This window comes from Musca autumnalis, unplaced genomic scaffold (assembly GCF_047663935.1).
Source record: "Musca autumnalis isolate F117 unplaced genomic scaffold, ASM4766393v1 scaffold_4, whole genome shotgun sequence".
Lineage (NCBI taxonomy): Eukaryota > Metazoa > Arthropoda > Insecta > Diptera > Muscidae > Musca > Musca autumnalis.
In genome coordinates this window covers 31295690-31321811 of record NW_027411977.1, presented here as the reverse complement: position 1 = coordinate 31321811, position 26122 = coordinate 31295690, and the positions used below count along the sequence as shown (strand labels likewise).

Below are 26122 nucleotides of genomic sequence, written 5' to 3'. Positions count from 1 at the left end.
ACCCATTGAGACAGAATCCCGATCTATAGGAGACACTTTTAAGGGGGGCTTCATTCGATTGAAGGCTAATGAAATGGACTTCCATCTAATATATAGACCCCTTTCTGAGAGCCTATATCTACAGAAGACCTCTTTAAGGGGCCTTCCACCTATAGAAAACCCCTTGAAGTAGGTTTCTATCTACAGAAGAACACATTAAGGTATTTTATTTATAGCAAGCCCCTTGAGTAGTGCTCCTTCTATTAATAGAAAAGCCCTCAAAGAGGGTTTCTATCGTACATGACCTCTCGACGAAAGCTTTTATCTGTATATGACCCCTGAAGAGGTCTTCTATCTGTAGAATACTCATTCTATATATAGAAGACCCCATTAACATGGCTTCTCTCTATAGAAGACCCCTTTAAATGACCTTTATCTATAGAAGACCTCTTTAATCTGAGGAAGACCACTTTAAAATGGATTCTATCTATAGAAGACCCCTTTAAAGGGATTTTATCTTTAGAATACCCCTTTAAAAGGGCTTCTATCTGTATATGACCCACTGAAGACGTCATCTACCTACATACGATCCTTGAAGAGGACTTCCATCTAAAGCTGACTACTAGTAGAGATCTTCGATCTATAAATGACCCTTTAAAGGAGGCTTATATTTCTAGATAACCTCATGAAGAAAGTATATATCTGAAGATGACCCCTTGAAGAGGTCTTCTTTGTAAAGTATACCCCTTGAAGTGTGATTTTGTCCATAGATGACCCTTTGCGATAGAATCCCGACCTGAAGGAGATACTTTAAAGTGGGTTTCTTTCAATAGAAGGATATTGAAGTGGACTTCCATTTATGTAGACGCCTTTGAGAGGGCTTGTATCTACAGAAGACCGCTTTAAGAGGCCTTCTACCTATAGAAAACTCCTTGAAGTGGGCTTCTTCCTACAGAAGAACGCATTAAGGTGTTCTATTTATATGTATAGTGTTCCTTATATCTATAGAAGACCCCTCAAAGAGGGTTTCTATCTGTAGATGATCCCGTGAAGAGGTATTCTATCTATAGAATATCATTGAAAAAGATTTCTAAACATAGAAGGCCTCTTGGTGAGGCATTTTATCTTTAGAAGATCCTTTTAAAAGGGCTTCTACCTGTAGAAGATCCCTCTAAAAGAGATTCTATCTATAGATGACCCATTGAAGAGATCTTCTATCTATACAAAAGACCCTTGAAGAGGACTTCCATTTAAAGCTGTCCCCTAGAAATGGCTTCGATATATAAATAAACCTTTAAAGGGGGCTTCTATTTATAGATGGCCTCATGAAGTAGGTATATATTGGCCTGTTCCCGTACTTTATAAAGTGGTAAAAGTCGTAAAAGTTGTAAAAGTCGTAAGCGATTTTAATATAAATTTTGTCTACGGGAACGCAAAATGTGTAAAAGTTTTAAATATTGTAAAAACTTTTTAGTTCTGGAACAGAGCTTATGTCTACAAATGACCCCTTGAAGAGGGCTTCCATTAGAAGTATACCCCTTGAAGTGTGATTTTATCTATATTTGAACTATTGAGATAGAAACTCGATCTATAGGGTATTCTTTCTATAGGAAGCTATTAAAGTGAGCTTCCATGGTCAAGATGGTTTTTACCCCTTGATGTGGGTTTCTATCTACAGAAGAACACATTAAGGTCTTCTATTTATAAAAGGCCCCTTATATAGTGTTCCTTCTATCTATAGATGACTCCTCGAAGAAAGCTTCTATGTGTAGATGATCCCTTGAAGAGGCCTTCTATCTATAGAATATCCATTGAAGAAGACTTCTAAATAAAGAAGACCTCTCGAAAATGCCCATTTAAAAGGGCTTCCTTCTACCACTTTAAAAGGGCTTCTATCTATAGAAGGGCTGCTCTCTGTAGATGAACCATTGAAGAGGTCTTATATCTATATACGACCTTTGAAGAGGGCTTCCATTTAAAGCTGACCCCTAGAAGAGAACTTCGAACTATAAATAACCCTTTCGTGGAGGCTTCTATTTATAGATGACCCCATAAAGAAGATGTATATCTACAGGCAACCCCATAAAGAGGGCTTCTTTGTAAAGAATACCCTTTCGACTGTGCGTCTATCTACAGATTACCCTTTAAAGAGGGATTATATTTATAGAAGACATCTTTATAGGGATGTCTTCCTATAGAAGGCTCTTTTAAGAGGTGTTTTGCCTGCAGAAGACCCTTAAAGAGAACTTCTGTCAAAAGAACACCTGTTTAAGAAGGCGTTTATGTGTAAAGAGCTTTTATCGATAGAAATTGTCTTAAATGGTGAAAATGTTTATAGAATCCATTTAAGAGGGCTTCCATCTATGGAGAGTCCTTTCTATGTTTAAAGAAATCCCTTAAAGAGGGCTCCTTTCTACCTTCTACACATAGAAATAAGTCCTATAGAAAGTAATCCTCTTCAAGGGGTCATCTAAAGGAGAATTTTATAGAGAGAATTCATCTTCGAAGATGATCCGTTAAAGAGGGATTCTTTATAGATAATAAATACCCCTTTAAAGAGTGATCCATCTATAGAAGAGCCAATGAAAGATGGTGCTATATAAAGAACATTCTTTTAAGACGTCTAGTATATACAGAAGACCCATTAAAGAGGACTTCGGTTTTTATCTGTAGCAGGCCCTTAAAGAGAGCTTATATCGATTGAAGGTGCCTTGAATGGTGAATATTTTTATAGAGTCCACATAAAAGGGCTTCCATCTGTGCAGATTCTTTCCTAGAGGGATGGTTCTTTCAAAAGAATACCCCTTGAAACGTGGTTCTATCTATAGAGATCCCTTCTATAGATAAAAACAAGTCTTCTTCAAGAGGGTCAAATAAAAATGTAAGGTAGAATACACTTTAAAGGGGAATTTTATAGATTGAACAATTTTTTATAGATAATAAAGAAACATTTAAAAAGTGTTCCATCTATAGAAAATCCAATAAGGGATATGTTGAATATACATTTCAGAAGTCTATTATAAACAGAAGCTCCCTTCAAGGAATCTTTGGAAGGGACTAATATTCATAGAAGACCCTTTGAAAATATAATTTTCTATAAAAAATGTATTGAAGAGGACTTCAGTTTCTACATTTCGTTTTGGAATATTTCACTGTAGAGTATGAATTTTCATTCAATGTACCATACGATTTTCGATTACAATTCATCTTTTAAATTGCCTAGAACTACTCTAATAGCAATGTCAAAACAACGGTTATCATCTAAAGCGATCGTAAAATATCTTTGGTTGGCTCCTTTGAATGCTTGGTCAGGGAATTAACCCATATATGAATATATGAGCATATATCTTAAGGCTCTTATCCACAGAGCTAAGACCTTGGATCCGCACAAACTTTTACCCTAAAACTCATATCTAGTTTCATGATAATTTGAGTATTCTTCGTGCATTCGACATTTATCAATAATGGTGCTTAAAAATTGAGTGCTGTTGAGGTATTTTCCACAATTCAAATATTAGAAACATTTTAATGATAATGTTCCGCGGTTCATTTCGTTTTCAATATTATTAAAAATTGTGAAACATACATATGTGATTTCTCTATACCTCCTTTTGTCAACAAATGCTGAATGAAACACTCAAATATTAAATGTCTCAACACTGTACACACATAGTTGTTAGCTGTAAAAATAAATATTGATTGACCGAATTAATACAAGGTTAATGCGAAATATCGAATGTGAATTCGAAGATAAACTACACATGAATACGTCAATCTATGCGTAACCTTAGAAATAATAACAGCTGCATTGACAAATTGCAAACAAATAATTCATTTTTATGTTGTTGTTTTTTTTCTTCTGCTCTTAAAGGTTCAAGTGGGCAGCCCTGCTTTTGGTGAAGTACTGCGAGGGGATATCATTTCAAAAATTGGAGAATATGATGCCAGAGATGTTAGTCATGCCGATGCTCAGATGTTATTCCGTACAGCTGGTAATGAAATAAGTCTTGTTGTGCACAGGTGAGGAAAATGTCAAAATTTAGAAAAATACATTAATAAATTTTGTTTTGCTATACTTTAGGGACAGTAAAATTGCCTATACTCAAGGTTTAAGTGCTGAAAATTCTAGACCAAATTCCTCATTACTCTCAACTAGTCCAGATCCAAATCAACCTCATAGGTAAGTATACAAATATTTGATTATCATATCTCAATTTACGTTTTTGTTTGTTTATTTCCTAGAGCTCCATCACCCTTTCTACCCGGACCAGGCCAATATGATCACGCACTACAGGAACCCCTTAATACGCTGCCCCAAACAGTATTCCCCAAATTGAATCCATCTGGTGGCTATGTACCACCATCCAGCACTTTTCAACCAATGCCCACACGGGACCATCAACAGGAAGTGGCTGAAGAACAGGCAGCCATTGTGAATCAAGTGAGTTTGTAAATGCTTACTACCACCATCCACCACCACCATCCATTTACTCGCTATTTATCACCTGTTGCTAAATTTTTTGCGCTTGGCTTTGCTTTAACCTAGACACAAAATGCCTCAAATTATTTTTTATTTAATTAACAAAATGGCTGTTTGTTGTAGTTCCCTGTAGTAGTTTAGATACAATAAAAATAATGCAATTGGTATTAAAAAAAACTTATGGACAATTTAAATTTATATCTCAAAAGTTTGATGGATCATTAACGGAAAATCATTTTTCAACTCATAATTTAGTTTATTTTTCACTACATAATTCCAAGTAGCAAAACAAATATTTTTACGGCCTAAAAGTATGCTTTAAATTTTGAGCATATTATATGTAGGAAACTTTGATATTTTTGCAATTTGATTTATAACACAAAACACGTGAATAAAAAGTATGTACTTACAAAAATTCAAAGGAATTTTTCGCAAATCGGTGATAAATTGAACATTCTTATTTTCTTCAGAAGTCCGATTTAATGTGATTTGATTTATTTAGAGTTATCAATTTAACAAAAATGGAAGAATGTAATCGATGAGTTTGATGAGTGGTCAAAATTAGTGATTTAGTGGTCAAAATTAGTGTTGAAGAAGAATAGCGAACCTCCTTACGTTGACGTCCTTTATAAATGTTTTAAAGACTATGGGCCATTATTACATGTGTTCTTTTACTATCTGATGGATTTGGAAACGCAAAAATAACCAATTTGGAGGCATTAAAAATATAATTTTTACATTGAAAGTTAATTCCAAGAAGCTCCTCCTTGAAATTCAATCATCACTATTAACTTTAAGTTAACCGGAACGCTATAAATCTGTTCGGTAAATCCAAACTATTACAAAATAATACTTATAATAATGGGGGTATGATCATTACAGGAGAGGCCCAGTTTATACACTGGCGGATATAATTAGGAAATACTATATAATGCGTTTTCGGGAAATCCAATATAATGGGGAAGGGGAGGCATTACTGCAACACCTAAAGGTGGCGCCATGAAACTAGACATGCGTGAGACTATGGGTTTGTGGTTTGTCAAAGGATATAACGATCCCCCCCTCCCCCCTTGAATTGAAACTACACCATTTTCAACTGTAATTCAGAAAATAGCAGTTGTAATTCAGAAATTCCAGTTGAAATTCAGATATCTTATTTGTAATACAGAATTTCCATTTGAAATTCTGATATTTTATTTGTAATTCAGATATTCCATTTGAAGTTCAGATATTTTATTTGTAATTCAGATATTCCATTTCATATTCAGAAATTACATTTGTTATTCAGAATATTTCATTTGAAATTCAGAACCCTTCAATTATTTTTTCAGAAAATAATCAATTTATGAAATGTAATTTAAATATGATGTGGTTTATTTACATCAACAGAGAGACATGTTAGCGTTATAAAGTAATTTTGAATTTCAATTGAAATTTTCTGAATTTGAATTGAAATATTCTAAATTTCAATTGAAATATCTGAATTTCAAATGGAATTTCTTAATTTCAAATGGAAATTCTGAAATTCAAATTATATATTCTGAATTTCAAATAGAACTTCTGAATTACAAATGGAATTTCTGAATTACAAATAAAATATCTGTAGTGGGATTCTGTAACTCATTTTTGCTGTTACCGACAAAAATCGGTAAAATTAAATCGCAAAATTATCACTAAAAAACATAAAGAAAAGTTGGCATCACTGTTTGTGTCGGTAGAGGCTAGCGACTACTTTTTATTCATCGTTACTTACCGAAAATTTTCGTTAATTATCGAAATTATAAGCATTTTAATTTTACCGACAATTATCGATAACAGCAAAAATGTGTTACAGAATCCCACTACTGAATTTCAAATGGAATTTCTGAATTACAACTGTTATTTTCTGAATTACAGTTGAAAATGTTGTAGTAAAAAAAAAACAAAGCTGTATTGATCATTAGATTAAAATTTTCGATTTTAATATCAAAATTGGAATGTAGGCAGATTTGAATTTAAAACTCGACTACGGAATGAGGCTGCATGTCTGCAAAAAATGAGCTTCTATATATGGAATATTCATTGAACGGTCTTATATCCCCGTTAAAGGGGCTTTTATCCATACAACACCTAAGTACGAATAGAAGATCCCTTCTATCTATTAAATAGCCTTTGAAGGGAAGAAGAAAGAAGGCGTCAAATGACTCCTTAAACAGGGCTTCCACTAATAGAAGAATCCTTGAAGAAAAATTATATCTATAGAAACCTCTTTGAAGAGGTATTTTATCCATAAAAGACGAAGAATGCGTCGATGTATAGACTAACCCTTAAAGGGATATGGCCACTTATTGAGCACGAAAAAAAAACATTTTTTCATTAATTTTTGCAAGATATCTACAAAACTTTTGTAGAAGAGTTTTTTTTTGCACAACGTTCCGACAAATGGCCGCCTACGAAGCAATGTTTTTACTAAAGCAGTATGCGGTGACCACTGTAGCTCGAAAATGAATAAACCGATCAGCATATGTTTTTGTGGGATCATTAAGAACCCAATAATCTTGCCTTTAAGCGAAGCGGAATTAAAATGTATTGATTTAAAAAAATGTGAACTGTCAAAATAGAAATTTTGATTTAAACTAAACAGTGGATAGGGTTTTCGCCATAAATCCGTCAATAAAAATTTAGAAAAGTCTCTCGCTTAAGGACAAGCTTTCTACGTTAATAATAATTCCACAAAAGCATATGATTCGTTTTCGAGCTACAGTGGGCTCCGCTTTTGGAAAATGTCATTTCGAGAAAACCGCGTATAAAACTTCGATATTACATACAAATCACACTGTATTTTTCCTTTCTAACTAAATGTTCTTCTTCTTCTTCTTTATTTGCCAACCCGTATTCGGGTGTTGGCGATCATACAATTGTTTTACATTGTTAACAATTTAATTATATTTTTTATTCCATTATAGATAGGTTTCGATTCTTGGCAGCATTCAGGAGGTTTCTTTCGTCTTGCAGTCCCGTCCATTCTTGAATATTTCTTATCCATGATGTTTCTTTTCTGCCTCTTGGTCTTCTTCCATCTATTGTGGTTTGGATAATGGCTTGGAGGAGCTTATATTTTTCATTGCGCATTATATGGCCCAGATAAGATGTTTTTCGGCTTTTTACATCGCGTGTTATTTGTCGTTCCACATTCATCCGTCGTAGTACTTCTTCATTTGAAACGTGGTCAGTCCAGCGAATTTTTAGAATACGACGATAAATCCACATTTCAAAAGAATTTAGTCGTTTTTCGTCGGCTAATTTTATCGTCCAAGTTTCTGCAGAGTATAATAATACTGACCATATGTAGCATCTGACAAAACGTATTTTCGTTGAAAGGCTTATGTCATGGCTGGTTAGCGTTTTCTTATATTTGGAAAATGAATTTCTTGCCATTTCGATTCGGCACTTAATTTCATTTGACATATCCCATCGGTCATTTATCTGGACTCCTAGATATTTATATGTTCTTACACGTTCTATTTCTATGTTATTAATTATCATAGGTACATTATTTTCCACCTGTTTTCTGCTGACAATCATATATTTAGTTTTTCTTATGTTTATTGATAATCCATATTTTTCACTGGTCTCCATGAGTGCATCTATTAGTCTTTGTAGCCCTGCTAAGCTGCTTGCCAGTAATGTGGTGTCATCAGCGTAACGAATGTTATTGATGAGGATGTTATTTATGCTAATGCCAATGTTTTTGGAAGCTATTGATTCTTGAAAAATTTTTTCAGAATATATATTAAAGAGAAGAGGTGACAAAATACATCCTTGCCGTACACCTTTCGAAATTGGGATATTGTCAGATAATTCACCATCCACTTTAATATTTGATACTTGTTTCCAGTATAGATTTTGAATACATCTTTTATCACATTCTTCTAGTCCAATATCGGTTAAAATATCCATCAACTTATCGTGTTTTACGGTATCAAACGCCTTCTCGTAGTCCACAAAACAAAGAAAGACGTCCTTTTGAATTTCGCGGCATTTTTGTACTAGAACGTGAACTCCAAGCAATGCTTCTCGGGTACCCATGCCTTCTCGGAATCCAAATTGTGTGTTACCCATATGCATCTCGCATAATGGGTATATTCGTCTGTGTATTATTTTTAAAAAGATTTTTAGAGCATGGCTCATAAGGCTAATTAGTCTAAAATCACCGCACAAATTCGCATTGTTTTTTTTAGGTATGGTTACAAATGTCGATTCCAGCCAGTCTTGAGGGTAATGTCCTGTGGCGTAAATTTGATTGAATAATCTCAATATTAGTTGTATATTTCTTCCTTCTATTAGTTTCAGTACTTCGGTGGGTATTTCATCAGGACCCGATGCTTTTTTATCTTTCATGGTTGTTATTGTTGCCCTTAATTCTTCCTCTGTAATGGGTCTTATCGCTAAACCGCTTTGATATTCTGTATTTTGTAATTGTGTTCGACTTTCGTCGGTAAATAGAGTTTTTATATATTTTTCCCAAAGTTTTTTCTTTTCAGAAACTTCGTAATGTGCTATATTGTTTTCATCAAAGAGAAATGTGGAAGATCTTCTGGAATATATCCCGGATGCCTCTTTCAATTTTTTATGGAGATTGAAATCGTCGTGGAGAATTTGTAATCTTTCAATTTCCTGGCATTGTTTTCTTATTTGTGCATTTTTTGCAGCCCGTGTTGCGATTTTAATTTCCTGATTGATTTCCCAGTATTTTTCGTAGTTTATGTTTTTGTATTTGCTTCTTTCTTTGCGTAGAGCTCTTATTTCATCTGTCACCCATGATTTTTCTCTATTAGACGTTGTGGTGCCTAACATATTATTAGTTATGTTGTTGATAGATTCTTTAACATCATCCCATATATTTTCGCTATCTTCAGCGATGTTATTCAGTTCGGCATTTAATCGGGATTTTACCGAATGTCTCGTCAATTCATCATCAAGTCTATCAAAATTTAACTTCTTCTGCGTTTTTTTCTTGCGTGTTATTGCCAGTTTTATGCGTATTTTGCAAACTAGAAGAATGTGGTCCGAGGGAACGTCAGCGCCGGGATATGTGGAACATTTGTTCACACAGGAAGCATATCTTTTATTTATTAAAATGTAATCTATTTGGTTTCTGACAATATTCTCACTGTTATCTTGTGGCGACTTCCATGTATACAAACGCCTCGGATGGAGGCAAAACAACGTATTAGTAACTTTGTATTTATACTCTTGGCAGAATTGAATTAATCTCTCGCCTCTTTCATTTCGTTTACCTAAACCAAATTTTCCTGTTACATCAGTTGTTTCTTCCTTCCCAACTTTTGCATTAAAATCTCCCTGGATTATTGTAATTTCGTGTTGTTTCGTCATTGTCAGTAATTTTTCCACATCATTATAAAATTGTTCTATTTCCTCATTGCTACCATCACATGTAGGTGCATAAACTTGTATTACATTTATGTTAATCGGTTTTGCGGACAATTTAATCATCATTACTCTATCAGATACTGGGAAGAATCCTGTGACGCTGGGTGCAATATTGTTTTTGACTAGGATAGCAACACCTTTTCTGTGGATTCCGTCAACATTGCCTGAGTGATAAACCTTTGTGTTTTCAGCGAAGAACTCTGAGCTTTCAGTCCACCATGTCTCACTTATACCCAATATATCTATTTGTAGCCGTTTCATCTCGCTTATGGTATTATCAAGTTTTCCAAGCTCATAAATGTTAACGCTCTTTAAAATGAATAAAAAATCGAAAAAATTGTTTTTTTTTCGAATTTGTAAAATTTGCATGGCCACTTGCAAAAGGTGGTCATATGAATCTAGGGATTCAATCAATAAAGTACCCCTTTAAGAAGGCTTCTATCTACAACAAGCACTTAGAGCGGGTTTCTATATTGATATAGAAAATCTATCCCTTGAAGATGGTTTGTATATATTATATTGTAATATACGCATATATAATTATATACGTATTTAAAGTATTTTCTCTCTATAGAATATCTATTGCATAGTGCTTCAATTTATAGTAGAGACATTAAAGGAGGCAATGGTCAACTGACCTTTTCCCTCTTACATAGATAACCACATGAAGATGGCTTTTATATATATACAAGACACGCTTTTTTTCTAAAGAATACTTCCTAAAACGGACATTAACCCATAGAAGATGACCTTAAGAAGAGCTAACTGGAAGGTGTTAACAACCATAGCTGGCCCTTCGCAGGAGTCTTCCAACTAAAGAATACCACAACGGTGCGCCTGAACTAACTTACACCTGGGAATTTTTTGCGGATTCTTAAGCAGCAATGTTCATAGATGAGAAAAATAAAAAAATCGCTGGAGCGCTTACAATTTTTATTTAAAAAATCGCTGTCAAAATTCACATTTTTAGTTTTTTTTTTTTAGGTTTTCAGGATTTTGCCTGGAAACGACTAAATGGGACTAAAGAAAATGTGGTAGCAGTGAATTTGCGGTTTCCAAGAAAAATCGTGAAAACCTAAATAAAACATAAAAATGTGAACTTTTAAATTCATTTAAAAAGCCCACCGGCTTTTTTCTCATCTATGAACATTGTAGTTTCAGAATCCGCAAAAACTTCCCATGTGTAAGCAGCCTTCATATAAACTTAGAGGTCGATCATCGATAACAATTATCGTTGAGTGGCGTTTCCAGTTGTCAAAATTGATCCACGTATGGCAACTCTCAACTGAAGTTGCGAATCTCATTTGACGAAGCGGCTGTTTTTTAGCAACCACAAATTTTCAGTTGCAGTGAACATTTTTGAAGAAACAAGAAGTAAAATAGAAGGAAAAATAAACATTTTGTTAACAATTATTGATTCTTTGCATCATTACTTAATTTTGTGTATCAATAGGGTGAAAATAACGACAAAGCAACAGTTCGAAATATTAATTGATAAACTGAGTGAAAATCCAAACTTAGCCCGAGGAGTTCGGGAGTTTTGGTGAAACCAAAGCGACAGCGGATGAAGCGTGGAGGTCCATTTCGGACAGTTTAAACAGCCATGAACTTCCAACACGAACACCTGAAGAGTGGCAGAGCCTGGATTCACTTTAAAGCAAAGTTGAAAAAGAAATTGCCTCAAAATAAAATAAACTTCAATGACGCTGGTGGTGGTCCATCACAATAAGTGAATTTATCGCCTTTGGAGCGGACAGCAGCAAATCTTTTGCAAATGAATTTGGAGACAAATACAGTAGGTTCAGTTTAAGTACAAATGACGAACATCCTCCATCTATATAGCCAACTACACCAGGGAATTTCGTTTTTGAATAAATATGGTTTTTATTTTGCCTTTTTTCCTCCTCTGTCAACTTCGAAACACACAATTTGTCCTCTATCAAGTGGACAATTTCCTTCAATACTCTCGACAATGTAGATTGAGCCATGCAATTGTTGAAATCATTGCCATGGGACTTTTGGAAACTTCCGTCCTCAAAGAATCGCAACGCTGCGCACACTTTTAAAAGTGGGGGTATTGCTGTTGATCTGTAACTTACTTTGACGTCATCCTTTAACGTTTCCACAACGTAAACTACGGCATCCTTTTGCAATCGAAAAAAACGCCTTAATCCTGAAATAATTTACTGATTATACAGATCTTTCCACATGATCATCAGCTTACAGTGCAGATGGAAATTCCAATGGATTCGACTTGTCCCTCAAATTTCTTCTAATAGATGCAATGTCCTGTACATTTTCTTCATCATCAAAAAATAATTCTACCGAACTTATCATTGTTTGGGACAGCAAATAAAACTTGACGATCTGAAGATTCAATGGGCAGGTTATATTCCAATCTTAGGTTGTTTTCCAAATTTGCTCGAAAACTCAGCCAAAATATTGTCCAGAATATACAAAAGAGTTATCTAAAGCGCAATTATTTTTAAAATGTTTTTTTTTTTTGTGAATAGAGGTCAGAAGTTTGAAAAAACACTGATCGATAACATGTTTATCGACCACCCAGTTGAGTTGACATTAATGGTACAACATTTCGTCTCAGTCGCGCAGACAACTGACAACGCAACTCAAGTTTAGTGGCAATACAAGATAGACCCATTAGTTTAGGCGCACCGTGAAAAGATGTGTCTGACTATAAAAGACCCACTAAAAGGGTGTTCTACCTATAGAAGACCATTAGTAATGGGTTACTATCTATAAACAACGAACATTATCAAATTTTGTTGACTTGCTGCCAATAAATTGAATATCGATTTTCATCAATCCAGAACACTACCATATAACAAAATGTCACAAACAGCTTGGCGTATGTAAGATGCAATTAAAACAGGTACATTTCTCCGCTCATTTGAACAAATAATCCAAATGTTCGTGTAGATTACGTATCTATGCGAAAAGACTCAATATTTTTATTTAGGTATGTAGCAAAAAACCCACGCCAAATAAACCGCTGTAGGTACAACGACTAATACTTTAGGTAATACCCTAAGATATGTCCATAGAAATATGTCTCATTAAAATAACTACTCCCCGATATACGGTATTTTGAAGGTTTTAGCTACATTTTCAGACCGATTTAGCTATAATTTGACATTTAGGGTTCTTAAGTATCAATAAACTTATATAACAAAATTTGTGGACATAGGACCACGTTTTGGTATAGGCCCCATAAAACCCTCGATTTACGGTATTTGGACGTTTTTAGCTACATTTTCAGACCGATGTAGCTATAATTTGACATTTAAAGTTCTTAAATGTCAATAAACTTATATGACAAAACTTGTGGACATAGGTCCACGTTTTGGTATAGCCCCCATATAACGGTACCCCCCGATTTACGGTATTTTGACGTTTTTAGCTACATTTTCATTTTCAATAAACTTATAAAACAAAAGTTGTGGACATAGGTTCACGTTTTGGTATAGCCCCCATAGAACGGTACACCCCGATTTACGGTATTTCGACGTTTTTATCTACATTTTCAGACCGATTTAGCTATAAATTGACATTTAGGGTTCTTAAGTGTCAATAAACGTATATAACTAGTGGACATAGGTCCATGTTTTGGAATAGCCCCCATACAACGTTACCGCCCGATTTCAGGTATTTTGACGTTTTAAGTCACATTTCTAGACCGAATTAGTTATAATATTACCGATTTTCGGTATTTTGAGGATTCTAGCTAAAATTTTTAACCGAATTAGGAGTTATTTGACATTAAAGGCTCAAAAACTGTCAACATAGGCCCATGTTTTATTATAACACCTATATAACGGTACCTTCCAATTTCTAGCCCACCAAAAATTGTCAACATACATAGTTAGATATAGGCACCATAAAAAAGGGTCTCCCGAATGAAGAATTTTATGTACATTATCTGACATTTTAACGTACCCACTTAAAGTTGGGAACAGGAATGAAAACTAATTATTCCATTTTAGTTCAGAATATTTTATGGTGGAGGGTATGAAAAGTTCGGCCCGGCCGAACTTAATGCTTTTTTACTTGTTTCTATTTAAGTATTAACAAGTAAGAACGCCGTTTAGTTCGGCCGGCCCTTCACCACGGGTTGTATTGAAATAAAACGGAACAATTAGTTTCCTTTCGTTTATGAAGAAGACTAAATACCAAATTTCAGCAATTTCGGTAAACATTGTTTTAACATTCAAAATACCGAAATTCGGAAGGTATCGTATCTAAAACAAAACGTCAATCTATACCGACAAATTTCTGGTGAAAAGTTTCTAGATTCAAAGAAGACTAAGTACCAAATTTCCGATGTTTCGGTAAAATAATGTGACTAAAATCTAAAAAATCGTTGGGATATTGACGTCACAACCTTCAGAATTACGAAAATCGGGAGGTACCGTTCTATGGGGGCTATATGAAGGCATGGGCCTGAACCTACATATTTCAGGTGGAAAGTTTTGTACCCCTAACGAAGACAAAATACCAAATTTCAGCCATTTCGGTGGAGTATTAATACTCCAATCTTCAAAATACCGGAAATCGAGAGGTACCGTTCTATGGGGGCAATATGAAGGCGTGGACCTACAACAAATTTTAGGTAGAACGTTTTATATCCTCAACGAAGACTAATTACCAAATTTCAACCATTTAATGAATCTAAAACCTTCAAAATACCGAATATCGGGACGTACCGTTCTATGAAGGCTATATAAAGGCGTGAACCTATACCAACAAATTTCAGGTTCAGAAAGTTCTACACACCCAACAATAACTAATTACCAAATTTCAGTCATTTTGGTGGTATAATGAAGCTAAAACCTTAAAAATACAGGAAATCAGGAGGTACCGTTCTGTGGGGGCTATATCAAAACGTAGACCGATATATCCCATTTTCAATACCAACCACCCTGCAAGTAATAACAACTTCTGTACCAACTATTGACTCTCTATCTTTAAAATTGCGAGCTGTATCTTGATTAAATCGACATAGAATTTTATGCTGATCAATAATATAGGGTCTCCGACGAATATTTCGATGTGTTACAAACGGAATGGCAAATTTATTTATACCCTCCATATGGTGGAGGGTATAAAAATTGAAAAAATGTTCCTGTTGCATAGATGAATGATCTTTTGTCTATTATTGACTATAATAACTATTATTCCATTTAAATATTGAAAAAGGTCCCGCACAAACCACTTTTAATTTATATGGTATATGAAAAAATATTATATGTAATATAAAATGTCAAAGCTTATTTTCAGTTATATATCTGTTTTTAGTGGCTTCAAAAGTTTGTCCAAAAAGCTCATATAGAAACATTTTGAAATGGCTTTGTGCGTGAGCTTTTTTACCAAATCACCTTATAATTAAAATTTTATTTAAAATGTAATCTTAGGTAAAAACTCATCAAAATATGATACAGGGATATGAAATTATAAAAATGTCATAACCCTAGTGTGCATACCATTGCATTCGAATAATAAAGTTCAATATTTTACGGTTAATTTCAGTGTCCACTAATTGATTTTGTCGCGTTTTCGTGTTCGTTTTGTGCATTTACCCCGTTTCTGTTCAGAAAAAATATAATATTTTTCCTAACAAAAGCAGGGTAAATGCACAAAACGACCACGAAAACGCGACAAAATCGATTAGTTGCCAATGAGAGCCGTACATAAAATTTTCTGAGCGACATTTTTTGCATAACATTTCGAAGCAGAAAAACGTCATCTTGTGGTACTTTTATAGCGGCTCTTAAAATAATCCTACTATTTGACTGCGAAAATAATCCACATTCGATTTGACTGAAGACATGTCATCTCAAAAATAAGCTAAAGTAAACAAAGATATATCGCTAATTCCTGATGGCTTACAAGGTCTCTAGCAAAAACTTCATCACGCCATAACGCGGAAATTCGACTGACAGCGGATCTGTCCTTCGGGGTTCTTAATACACTCACCAAGGCCTTTCTTCCCCAAGAGAAATTTTCCGTGCCCCATACTTTCACCTCCATTTTGTTGCACAGTGCAATAAAAGGGGAAAGAAGAAAATTTGCAAAAAATCAAAAATTCTGTACTTTTGAAAAATGTTTCTATTTTAGATAACACTTCACTTCAATACATCAAATTCATGACACACAATCTCTACTTTTTTCTCTTAATAAACAAATAATATAATGTATGTTAGAGTATCCAAGATTCTACTAATTTTTACTACGATAACAATTTTCCTTTTTTTCCTCCGAAAAATAGTAAAAATTAGTAGATTCTTGCCGTTCTAGAACAGACCAATAATTTTTAAATTTCAAACTTTTTAACAGAAATATAACAATGACGTTTCTTCCATACACCACTATGAGAAAGAAATTGCTGCAGTTTTTATTAGCACCGCTTATTATGTGTCCTTTAATGTTAGTCGACCTAGGTACAGAGATGCCTACATAACTGTCTGTCCTTATAGGCAAATAATAATGGTTACATATTTCTAACAAACAATAAACGTTGTTGTATCTTTGGAGTGTTATGACAAAAAAAGTGCTTACAAATGCATATGACAAAGAAATGTTGTTGTAATTATAAGTTTCTAACAATCTCTTAATAATTTTAATAAATGTTGTATCCAAGTACTCTCAGTAAAAAAAATCTTTTTTTTTTTAATTTTCATTTTTTCCTGTGGCCATTTTGACACACAAATTTTAAGAAAATTATCTACTATGCAGTGCGAGATTGGTAGTTGAATTAATTCAATATAATACCGGAATAGATATCATAAACACACAGAGAAAAAGTATTGTTGAAGCAAGCATATCCTGAGGGAATATAAAAATATACACTGTTACAACCATCAGGGATCGCTACAGCCACATACGCTCCATAGGTCTGTAGCGATTTTTACCTTAAAACAGTTGACATTTCTGCTTAAACAGTGGTTTTTGTACATCAAAAATCACAATAACAAGCGGGAAAACCACTATCTTGGCAACCATATACTTTGTTTCAAATACCATAATTAAACAAAATATATAAGTGCACCAAAAATATAATTATTTACACATTTACAATACCCTATTTTGTTCTCAGAATATGCTTGCTTCAACAATATTCCTTCTCTGCATCAATGTTGCAATCTCTTCTATTCCTCTCACACAACGACTACATATAAATACACATAGATATTGTCGCAATGTTGAAGAATCTTAAAATAAACATTTGTTAAAAATACGTTGCCTTACATCGTTATGATACGCATTTATTTCGTTGTTCAACTGCATGACCTTGAACCACAATTTACAACGTGATTTATATAGAATTACAACAACAATTTATAAATGATAAGCATTTCTCATTTAGTAGTGGTCGTCTTAAACGTCCTATGAACAGATCTCTTATTTTAAAAAGAAAAATCACTTCGTATGTCACAAAAGAAGTTTTTGAAGTATGTGGATGTGTAGCGTAGGAAGATGTTAGATTTTACCAGACTATGAAATGAGACTGAGGCTTTGTGCCAGGAAAAAAATTGCTTCTGAATATTAACCGATTGAAATTTTATATATTGAAGGGGCATTTATATATGGAATACTCTTAGAACTGACTTATAATTATATAAGACCCGTTTAAAGGGCCTTTTACCTAGCAGAAACCTTAAAAGTGTCGGTAAAAGACCGCTTGAAAAGTCCCCTAAAGACCCCCTGAAAGTGCATTCTATCCATAGAGTACCTTCATCTCGCAAAGAGTTTCTATCTATAAAATATCCCTTGAAGGAACCTATCAAATCTCCGTCGATTTTGAAGTTTTGGAAGTTTTCAGCGTTTATTTTTTATCTGCACTTTAGCAGAAGGTCTATATCGGGAAACATCTTCGGGTTTCCTTTGAAATTTTCATCGAAGATAGGTACTCCTTGCGATTTTGATTACAACAACATAATTGTTGTTTCCATGTTGTTGGCCATAAAGGCCCTAATGCCAAAAAACAATCTTAGACTAACCAGCTAAAATGTTGAATCAAAGATTTTTTTAAACTTACAGCACTTTTTCACTTTAATCCATTTTAAACCCATTTATCGGATCGTGTGGCTGAGGGTATATCTCTGTTGAGTATACTTTGTAAACCCTCTGCCTTTATAAAGATACGATGAAACCCAATACGAACGATTAGAACCCAAGTATGTTTGGACGTAATCCGTTTCAGACAATTTGGAGTCGATTTAGCAATGTCCGTCCAGATCAACCGATTTGGCCCAAAATTTGGTTCTCGTAATATTTTGTCAATACTTAGATCGAATATGGACGAAAGTTCGAATATGGTCTTATGTACATACTCCACTCCTCTGAGTACCTCCCACACAAATTTTCAAAATGTTTGGCACAAGTCCAGTTTAGGGGCAATTGTCGGATCGACATTAATTTTTTTTGCAGAAGGTTGTGCTCGCGGTCCGTTTTACGATGGTCCATTTTTTTTCTGGCTGATGCGTACGGGCATCCGATTGATCCAATTTTTGTACAGCCACATATGTATACCCTCAGCCTTTAGGCTAAAAGCTTTATATGGGAGTTTCTGAATGAAAACGGACACTTTTTCAAGATGAGGTTTTTGATATCCCTTACTTTTTGCTGTGGTGATGCTGTTCATCCGCAGAACAATTTAGTATATTTTCAGAATTTTTTTTAATAACGGTTCCAGATATATCCCGCGTTGAAAATGTCAAACTCTGTAAAACCTATGTGCAAAGAAATTAAAAATAAAAAAATTTTGCAGAGTGGGCTTGGATGGAATTTTCGCGATTTAAAATTTAAAATCAATTTTTATCAATGATTGTACTCTTCAATTTTCTTGAAATTTTTTGTATTAAACAACGATTAATTACAAAAATTTTAAGACCTATTTGATAGTGGGATTCGAATGACTACTATTTTTTCTTAATTTTTTAAAATTTGTCAATACAATTTTTATATTTTTTATTAGATAGCTGATAAAACAACAAAAAATACAAAAAAAATTTTTCTATTTGGACCAATATTTCAGAAGTTATGAGTATTTCTTTGCACATAGTTTTTACAGAATTTTAAATTTTACATATTTGTGTTTATTTCAGCTTTAGTCCATATTTTGTTGTAATTCAATTGTTTGAATAACAACAAAATATTTTAAAGTGGATATGAAATTGATTAGTTGCGGGCGAAGGGTAGGGAATACTATAGTTTCAGTTGTCACCAAACAACTTCATCAGTTCCCTTTTTTCGCCGACTCTGTATCGATAAACAGGTCAATAAAGCCATCAAAGCAAATTTCTCATTTTATTTAATTTGCTAGATGGCTTTATTGACCTGTTTATCGATACAGAGTCGGTGAAAAAAGGGAACTGATGAAGTTGTTTGGTGACAACTGAAACTATAGTATTCCCTACCCTTCGCCCGCAACTAATCAATTTCATATCCACTTTAAAATATTTTGTTGTTATTCAAACAATTGAATTACAACAAAATATGGACTAAAGCTGAAATAAACACAAAGATGTAAAATTCTGCAGTCCAACAATAAAAAACGCCAACAACAGAATTTTAAATTTTTAAGTATATAAGGAATATGTATATACAAAAAATAAGGGAAATCAAAAACCTCATCTTGAAAAATTGTCCGATTTCACTCAGAAATGCCCATATTGATATGACCAAAAATGTGCCTCATCAAAAAAATTGTTTTACACTACAAGTATGTTTGCACTTCGTAATATCGGTCCACTCCTTCGGGTACCTCCCCCACAAAAGTTCAAAAATGTTCGGAAAAATTGTGCGCATGATAACTCTTGAAGGGAGTAACCGATTTGCTCCATAATTTGAACATCGTGGAATTTCTACCATACATAGATGGGGTTCCACTCTTTCGGGTACGTCCCACACACAATTTCGGAAAAGTTCAGTTTAAGACCTGGTTCTTTTAGCAACAACTTCTGTTCGCAGTCACCATTATAAAGGTACACTTTTTCATGGGTAAGTTCGTACTTCCTGAGAAAAAAAAGCCCGAAATCTGTAAAACCCCTATGGCTCATGTGTAGCGGTTGTTGTCGCGATAACTCTCAAACGGATCAGCCGATTGGATTCAAAATTTTAACTTCGTAATATTTTGTCCAAATTAGTTTTATTTCGAAGATGAGCGATATCGGTCCACTCCTTCAGGTACCTCCCATACAAAAGTTGAAAAATGTTCGCTAAAGTGGTGCGCATGATAACTCTTGAAGCTGGTAAGCAATTTCGTCCATACTGTGCTTATCGTAATATTTCTACAAGATAAAGATAAAAGATAAAGAAAATGGACTATATATGTCAAGTCCATCGTATACCTCCCACACAACATTTCGGAAATGTACAGTTTTTTCAGGGAAAATCCATACTTTCTGAGAAAATGACCCGAAATCTGAAAAAAAAGACCCCTAAGCATTATGTGTAGTAGCTGGAGTGCACGATAACAAATTTTTCAAAGATGGGCTATCGGCCCACACCTTCCGGTACCTTCCCCACAAAAGTTCAGTTTAGAATCGAATTTATAAATTATACCGATTCCACTCCTTGTTTTTCGTGAGTAAATCTATGCTTCCTGGCATAGTGATCCAGAACCTTTATCCGGAAACCAACTGAAATAACTGGTGGGCTAGATATCGCGCCCACCAGTTATTTCAATTATTTCAGTCAAAAAGAATGACTCCCAAAATAAGATCCACTTCTACAATGGACTATGTCGATCCATTCCTTCAAGTACCTCCTCTGCAACATTTTCGAGCTTCAATCCAAATATATTTTTGTCGGCAAATTAATATGTTAAAAATGGCTACAAAATCTGTAAACCTCCTAATATATATGACTCATTTACTCAAAGAGTGACACATCTCAAAAAGTCCGGTATTGAGAAAAACGCGTTTTAAGTTGACGATTGAAAATTGACTTTCCAACTTAAAAAGTTTATTACACAAAAAATATCATAACTACTTGGACCCTGACTTACAAGCAGCTAACCAAATATCAGTGCTAAATTTCTGTGCAAGATCAAGCATGATTTGAAGTGTTTTAGATTATGAAAAAAAAAAAACTTTTTTGTTGAATTATGCCAAACTCATAGTAAATGAAATTGCTAACTCAGAAAACGAATTTTTTAACTAATATTAAATTAAAAAACAAAAAAAGTCGCCGGAGGGATTTTCAAATAAATGTTTTCACGGTTTTACTTGAAACCGCAAGCCGTAGCGTAATGGGACTAAAGACAATTTTGTAACAGTGACAATTTGCTACAAGATTCACCTTAATGGACTTACCATTTTTATACCCTCAGCATTTATGCTAACGAGTGTATATACACTTTCATACGGGCAAAATGTTCCTCATCGAAATAATGGTTTTAGACCCAAAGTATGTTTGGACGAAATGTGTTTCAGACAATTTGGAGCTGATTTAGCCATGTCCGTCCGTCTGTTTATCTGTCTGGCTGGCTGGTGCGCACGATAACTCTCGAACGGAGCTACCGATTCGGTTCAAAATTTGGCTTTCGTAATATTTTGCCCAAACTTAGTTTAAGTTCGAAGATGGGTTATATCGGTCCACTCCTTCCGGTACCTCCCCCACAAAAGTTCGAAAATGTTCGGAAAATTTGTGCGCACGATAACTCTTGAAGGAAGTAACCGATTTGACCCATACTTTGCACATCGTGAAATTTCTACTAAACTTAGTTAAATTTGGCTTTCGTAATATTAATTAATTAAATTTTAAATATACAAATTTTTAAATTCCAGTTATTATAAAATTCTTCGAATTGTCTTAGAAAATAATGAAGTCATATTCAATAGAAACTTATTGCAATATGTAACAAATCAAATTTCAAACGTTCAATACCTTTTTGAATTTGTTCATAGAAAAATGTACAGAAATAGATTCAAATATATAATTGCATTGTTCTGAATTGTTGTGCAAATAAAAATAAATATTTATAATACACAAGGAGAAGAAAAAATATATACGAATAACAGGTAAATACCAATGGTCATCGAAAAATATAGAACGTTTTGTTTTGAAAAAATCAATGAACTTTTTGATTGAAAACGATGACAACGCTTGATGGCCCACACTGGGCAATTACAATAAAATTAATGGTCAAGGACACACGCGGCCATTTTTTCAAAGATTTTATATTTTCCCTCTTTAAATTTGAAGACAAATACAGTCGGATTCGGTTATAATGAACATTGTCGCAACAGACGGAAGCATTTCTATGAATATATAGTTGGTGTTTATTACCCAGTTTTACTGTGTTACTTTCTTTTCTTTCTAGTCATTCAAGTTAATTTCAAAATGAAAATAAACAATACATCTAAAGCTACATACATATACATACATATATACGCATCTGCAAAAAATAAATACAAATATTTTTTGTTCTTAGATATTAGAAAAAAATATAGATTTTGTTTGTGATAATTTAGACATATGACGCACAACACCAGACCCAGAACCCAGAATAGATTTTCTTTTTTTCGTAAATATGTGTACATACATACATATTTAAATATATAGTTTTGTGACGGCAAATTAAAGGCGTGTGGCCACGTTATGGCGACATGATGAAAGTCAAGTGACAATAGGTGTGTACGATAACTTCGCAAGTAAAAAGTACTTGCAAGTAGTCAGCAAGTTCTCAGTAACCTCTCTCCACCATTTTTACTCTCTCGAAGCAAAAAATTTGCAGATTGTTATCGAACAGCAATTTGTAAAAACTTGCAAGAAGTCAGCTGATTTGATAAACAAGAAGAACTTGGCGGAAAAAGATTAAATAAAATAAATAATAAAATAGTCACCACAAGCTACAAAATAAGTTATTTTACTTACATTATCGTTTTCCAAAATTTATTTAATATTTGTCCCCTTTTTTATATCTATTTATTTTAATAGCCAAACGTTTGTTTATGTTTTTGCCAAGACGTCCGCCACAAAACATTCGAATTTAAATCAGCTGACCAAACTTGCAAGTTCTTACAAAAAAAATTTCCCTTGCAAAAACTTGTAAACAAAAGTCTCCAAAACTCTCCAATATTCTCTCACAATTGTCTCCAAATTCTCTCTCTTTTACTTTGCAAGTTTGTTATCGAACAGCATTTTGTAAAAGTTTTTGCAAATTTGCACAAACTTTTGGGTTATCGTACAGACCTAATACCGCCCATACATTCAATGTAAGGCAAACAAACATTGGATATCGCATAGAGAAAAAAAACAAAAACTAATTCACACCAATTTCCTTCCCTTAAGGCACATTTCCTTTATTTTGTCATCAAAGTTCTTTGATCGTTGAAAGTATTTCAATGCTAATATTTTCCGCTTCTTGATTTTTATTGCCTTCTAAACACAAATGGTGATGAAAATCCGGTTAGAATTTTCAATGTAAAATTGGGGTATTCATCATTTTAAAAATTTCAAGGTTGTTTATTTTTTTTCGTTTTTGTTCATTTTTGTGATGAGTGTCATTTCACCTCAACTGTAAGTGGCGTAAATGAGTGAGAGTGGTCTTCTCAAATCAGATATGAATAATTTTACATAAATATATATGTATGTAAAAATGTACGACCGACCATGGTTTAATACAAAATAATTTTGAGTATTTTTAGAACGCTGAAAATATCTATAGTTTTTATATAAAATATATTGTGGATTGTTAATAAAATATTAGGCTGCCTCTTATTTCTTACAAAAAATTATCAGTACCTGAATATATTTTTGAAAGCAACATTTATAAAATGAACCTACCTATATATTTAAATTTTAAATTAAATTTTAAACTCAAAATTCTAAAGAATGACTCTGTCTATCGTCAACTAAACTTATTTTTAGAAAATTGCATGACTTGAGAAAAATGTTTCTTTAAACAATGTATCGAAGATACCATCCATTTACATACAACATATTTCATGGATGCGACATAATTGTGCGATATATCTTTTTTCTTAAAAACTACTTATTTCAACATACCATGTTTTGTTGCCAATATGAAAATTATTGGAGAATAATTAGAGCCATTTTTCAGACAAGTACCTATGGGTTATGAGTTTGGCCCTTTTCTCAAAAATGATTCCCTGTAGCAGGAATGAATTAACTTTTGCCTATTAATGACTAAAGTAACGTTTATTTTATTTAGGTATTAAAAAGGTCACGAAAAACCCACTTGGAAAAAAATGTTTAAAAAATGAAAAAAGAGAAAGAAAAATAACTATTACGATAGGATTTTAATATAAAACGGTTCAGATGTAGATATAGCTTCCATATATATGTTTTAAACAAACACAAAAAATATTGATTTTATCCTAATGATTTTTTTCCTGAGGCAACGTTCGTTCAAACCGTTTTAGTCAAGATATATTCCCATATACATACATATACAGTGGCGGCCAGCTAATTACCCTGTAGGGACTGACGCTGATTTAAAGTTAATTTAAAACTAGCTTTTTTGTAAACATACATATGTGACTTTTTATCGATTATTTTCTCTTATGCCAACTGCCTACTTTTACAAGGGGATGAGCGCCTAAGTAGTCAGTATTGTCCCACGCTAGATTCCTTTTCGGCTGATTATAAACTAAATATTTTTTGCCTATTTGTAGTCAGTTCAAGTAATAATGTGAAAAAAAAAACAATTTTTCTTTTGTGTGTGTTTTTTAACTTTGCCTTTTCATATTCTTTCTCTCCCTCTTTTTATCTCTCTCTGTTATGTTTTGTTAGAGAGAAGAAGAGGCAAATTTGTATATTACCTTTGTGTTCCTTTTTTATACCAGAACAATATGAATAATATGTAGGAATATGTTCAGTCCATCAACACTGTCTTCTATTATTGGATGCTGCATTTATACGAAAAATATTAAGAAAAAGCAAATTTGAATTATTAATACATTTTTTGTTTTCAGAGTGGTTGATCTCTAGATTACTTTTCAACCAATTTAAAGTTAGTTGAAAAGTAGTGCAGAAATGGTCAATTTCGAAAATTTTTTGTGTTCAAAGTGGTTGATCTCTAGATGACTTCTCAACCACTTTATAGTCAGTGTACGAATAATCGATTTATTATCAAACATTTTATCAACTGGTTGATAAAAGTCCGACAGGGTAGGGACAATAAATTCCGTTTAATAGATTACTCGATTTCATTCAAAAATGTGAAGATTTTTGTGGAATAAATGTTGTATATAAGGTATTGGTATCAGCACTAGCGAGTGACGTCAAAACATTCTGAGATTCCCCATAAGCGGGAAAAGGACATCCCACTTTTCTAAAAATGGTCCATATTGGCCTGGCCAGCTAATTAGGGACATTAGTATTAAAATCAACTTAACGTTAATTGGAATACACTTTTATATCAGAATTGTTTGTATTTAGTTATTTAATAGCGCATTAAGATGATTTCATGCTTTATCCCCACCGTATTATTATAATCTATAATAATTTGATTTTGGTCTTATTTTCCATTAATGCACCACAAATATGCAGATTTTTTTGGCTCTTTAGAAAAAAATGATATTTCTAATAACCCCAGACATCATTCCGAATCATGTACTGCAATTACCGCTCCATATTTGGTGTACATTTATCCTTAAATTACTTATTAACCAGTTTGGATGAGTTACTAGGGTGAAAATCTTATTTTAAGGATGAGATATGAGGCTTTTTAATAAAAAAAAATATGGTATTCTGATCATTAATTAGCACGCTGACATAATGTGTTAAAAATATTTTACATTTATTTCAACAACTGGAGTTTTTCGGCATAAAAGAAAATTTGTGTGTGCCATTTTAAAACTTCAGCAATATAAACTTCTTTTCCCGCAAAAATGAGTAGTATTGATTGGTTTCGATGAGAAAATGTACTTTGTTCCATACAACAGCTAACACCAGGATCCCTGGGGCTTCCATCAATGTTGGGTGTTTTTCAGCCTTTGTAAAAATTGTGTATGTAAATGATCAATCATCTAAATTTTGCTCAATTTTATAGGTAGAGGAAAACTATTTTTTTTACATTATGTCGGCATGTCGATGACCAGGTAACCATATTTTGTTGCCTTAAAAATGCCTCATAACTCATTCTTCAAATAGGAATTTCAGCCCAAAATGGCAAAACAATTTCGATTTTTATGCTCTTTTCGCGGCTTCTGCTCCATAGATACTAAAGCGTTCAAAATTCAA

The 26122-nt window shown here is 33.5% G+C and overlaps 1 protein-coding gene across 8 annotated transcripts in view; it reads left to right on the top strand.

Moving 5' to 3' along the window:
* Positions 1 to 26122, top strand: part of Zasp66 (PDZ_signaling and DUF4749 domain-containing protein Zasp66) — a 103371-nt gene that overhangs the window by 40901 nt on the left and 36348 nt on the right. For 6 of the 8 annotated variants that reach the window (XR_012412839.1, XM_073986150.1, XM_073986149.1 and 3 more), the window contains exons 2-4: positions 3851 to 3999; positions 4061 to 4159; positions 4222 to 4420. The exons of the other annotated variants lie outside the window; for them this stretch is intronic. Coding sequence is in view for 5 of the 6 variants with exons in the window: in XM_073986150.1 (XP_073842251.1) it covers positions 3851 to 3999; positions 4061 to 4159; positions 4222 to 4420 (447 nt within the window). In the remaining variant the exon portion in view is untranslated. The remainder of the gene's footprint in view (positions 1 to 3850; positions 4000 to 4060; positions 4160 to 4221; positions 4421 to 26122) is intronic. 8 annotated transcript variants of the gene reach the window in all.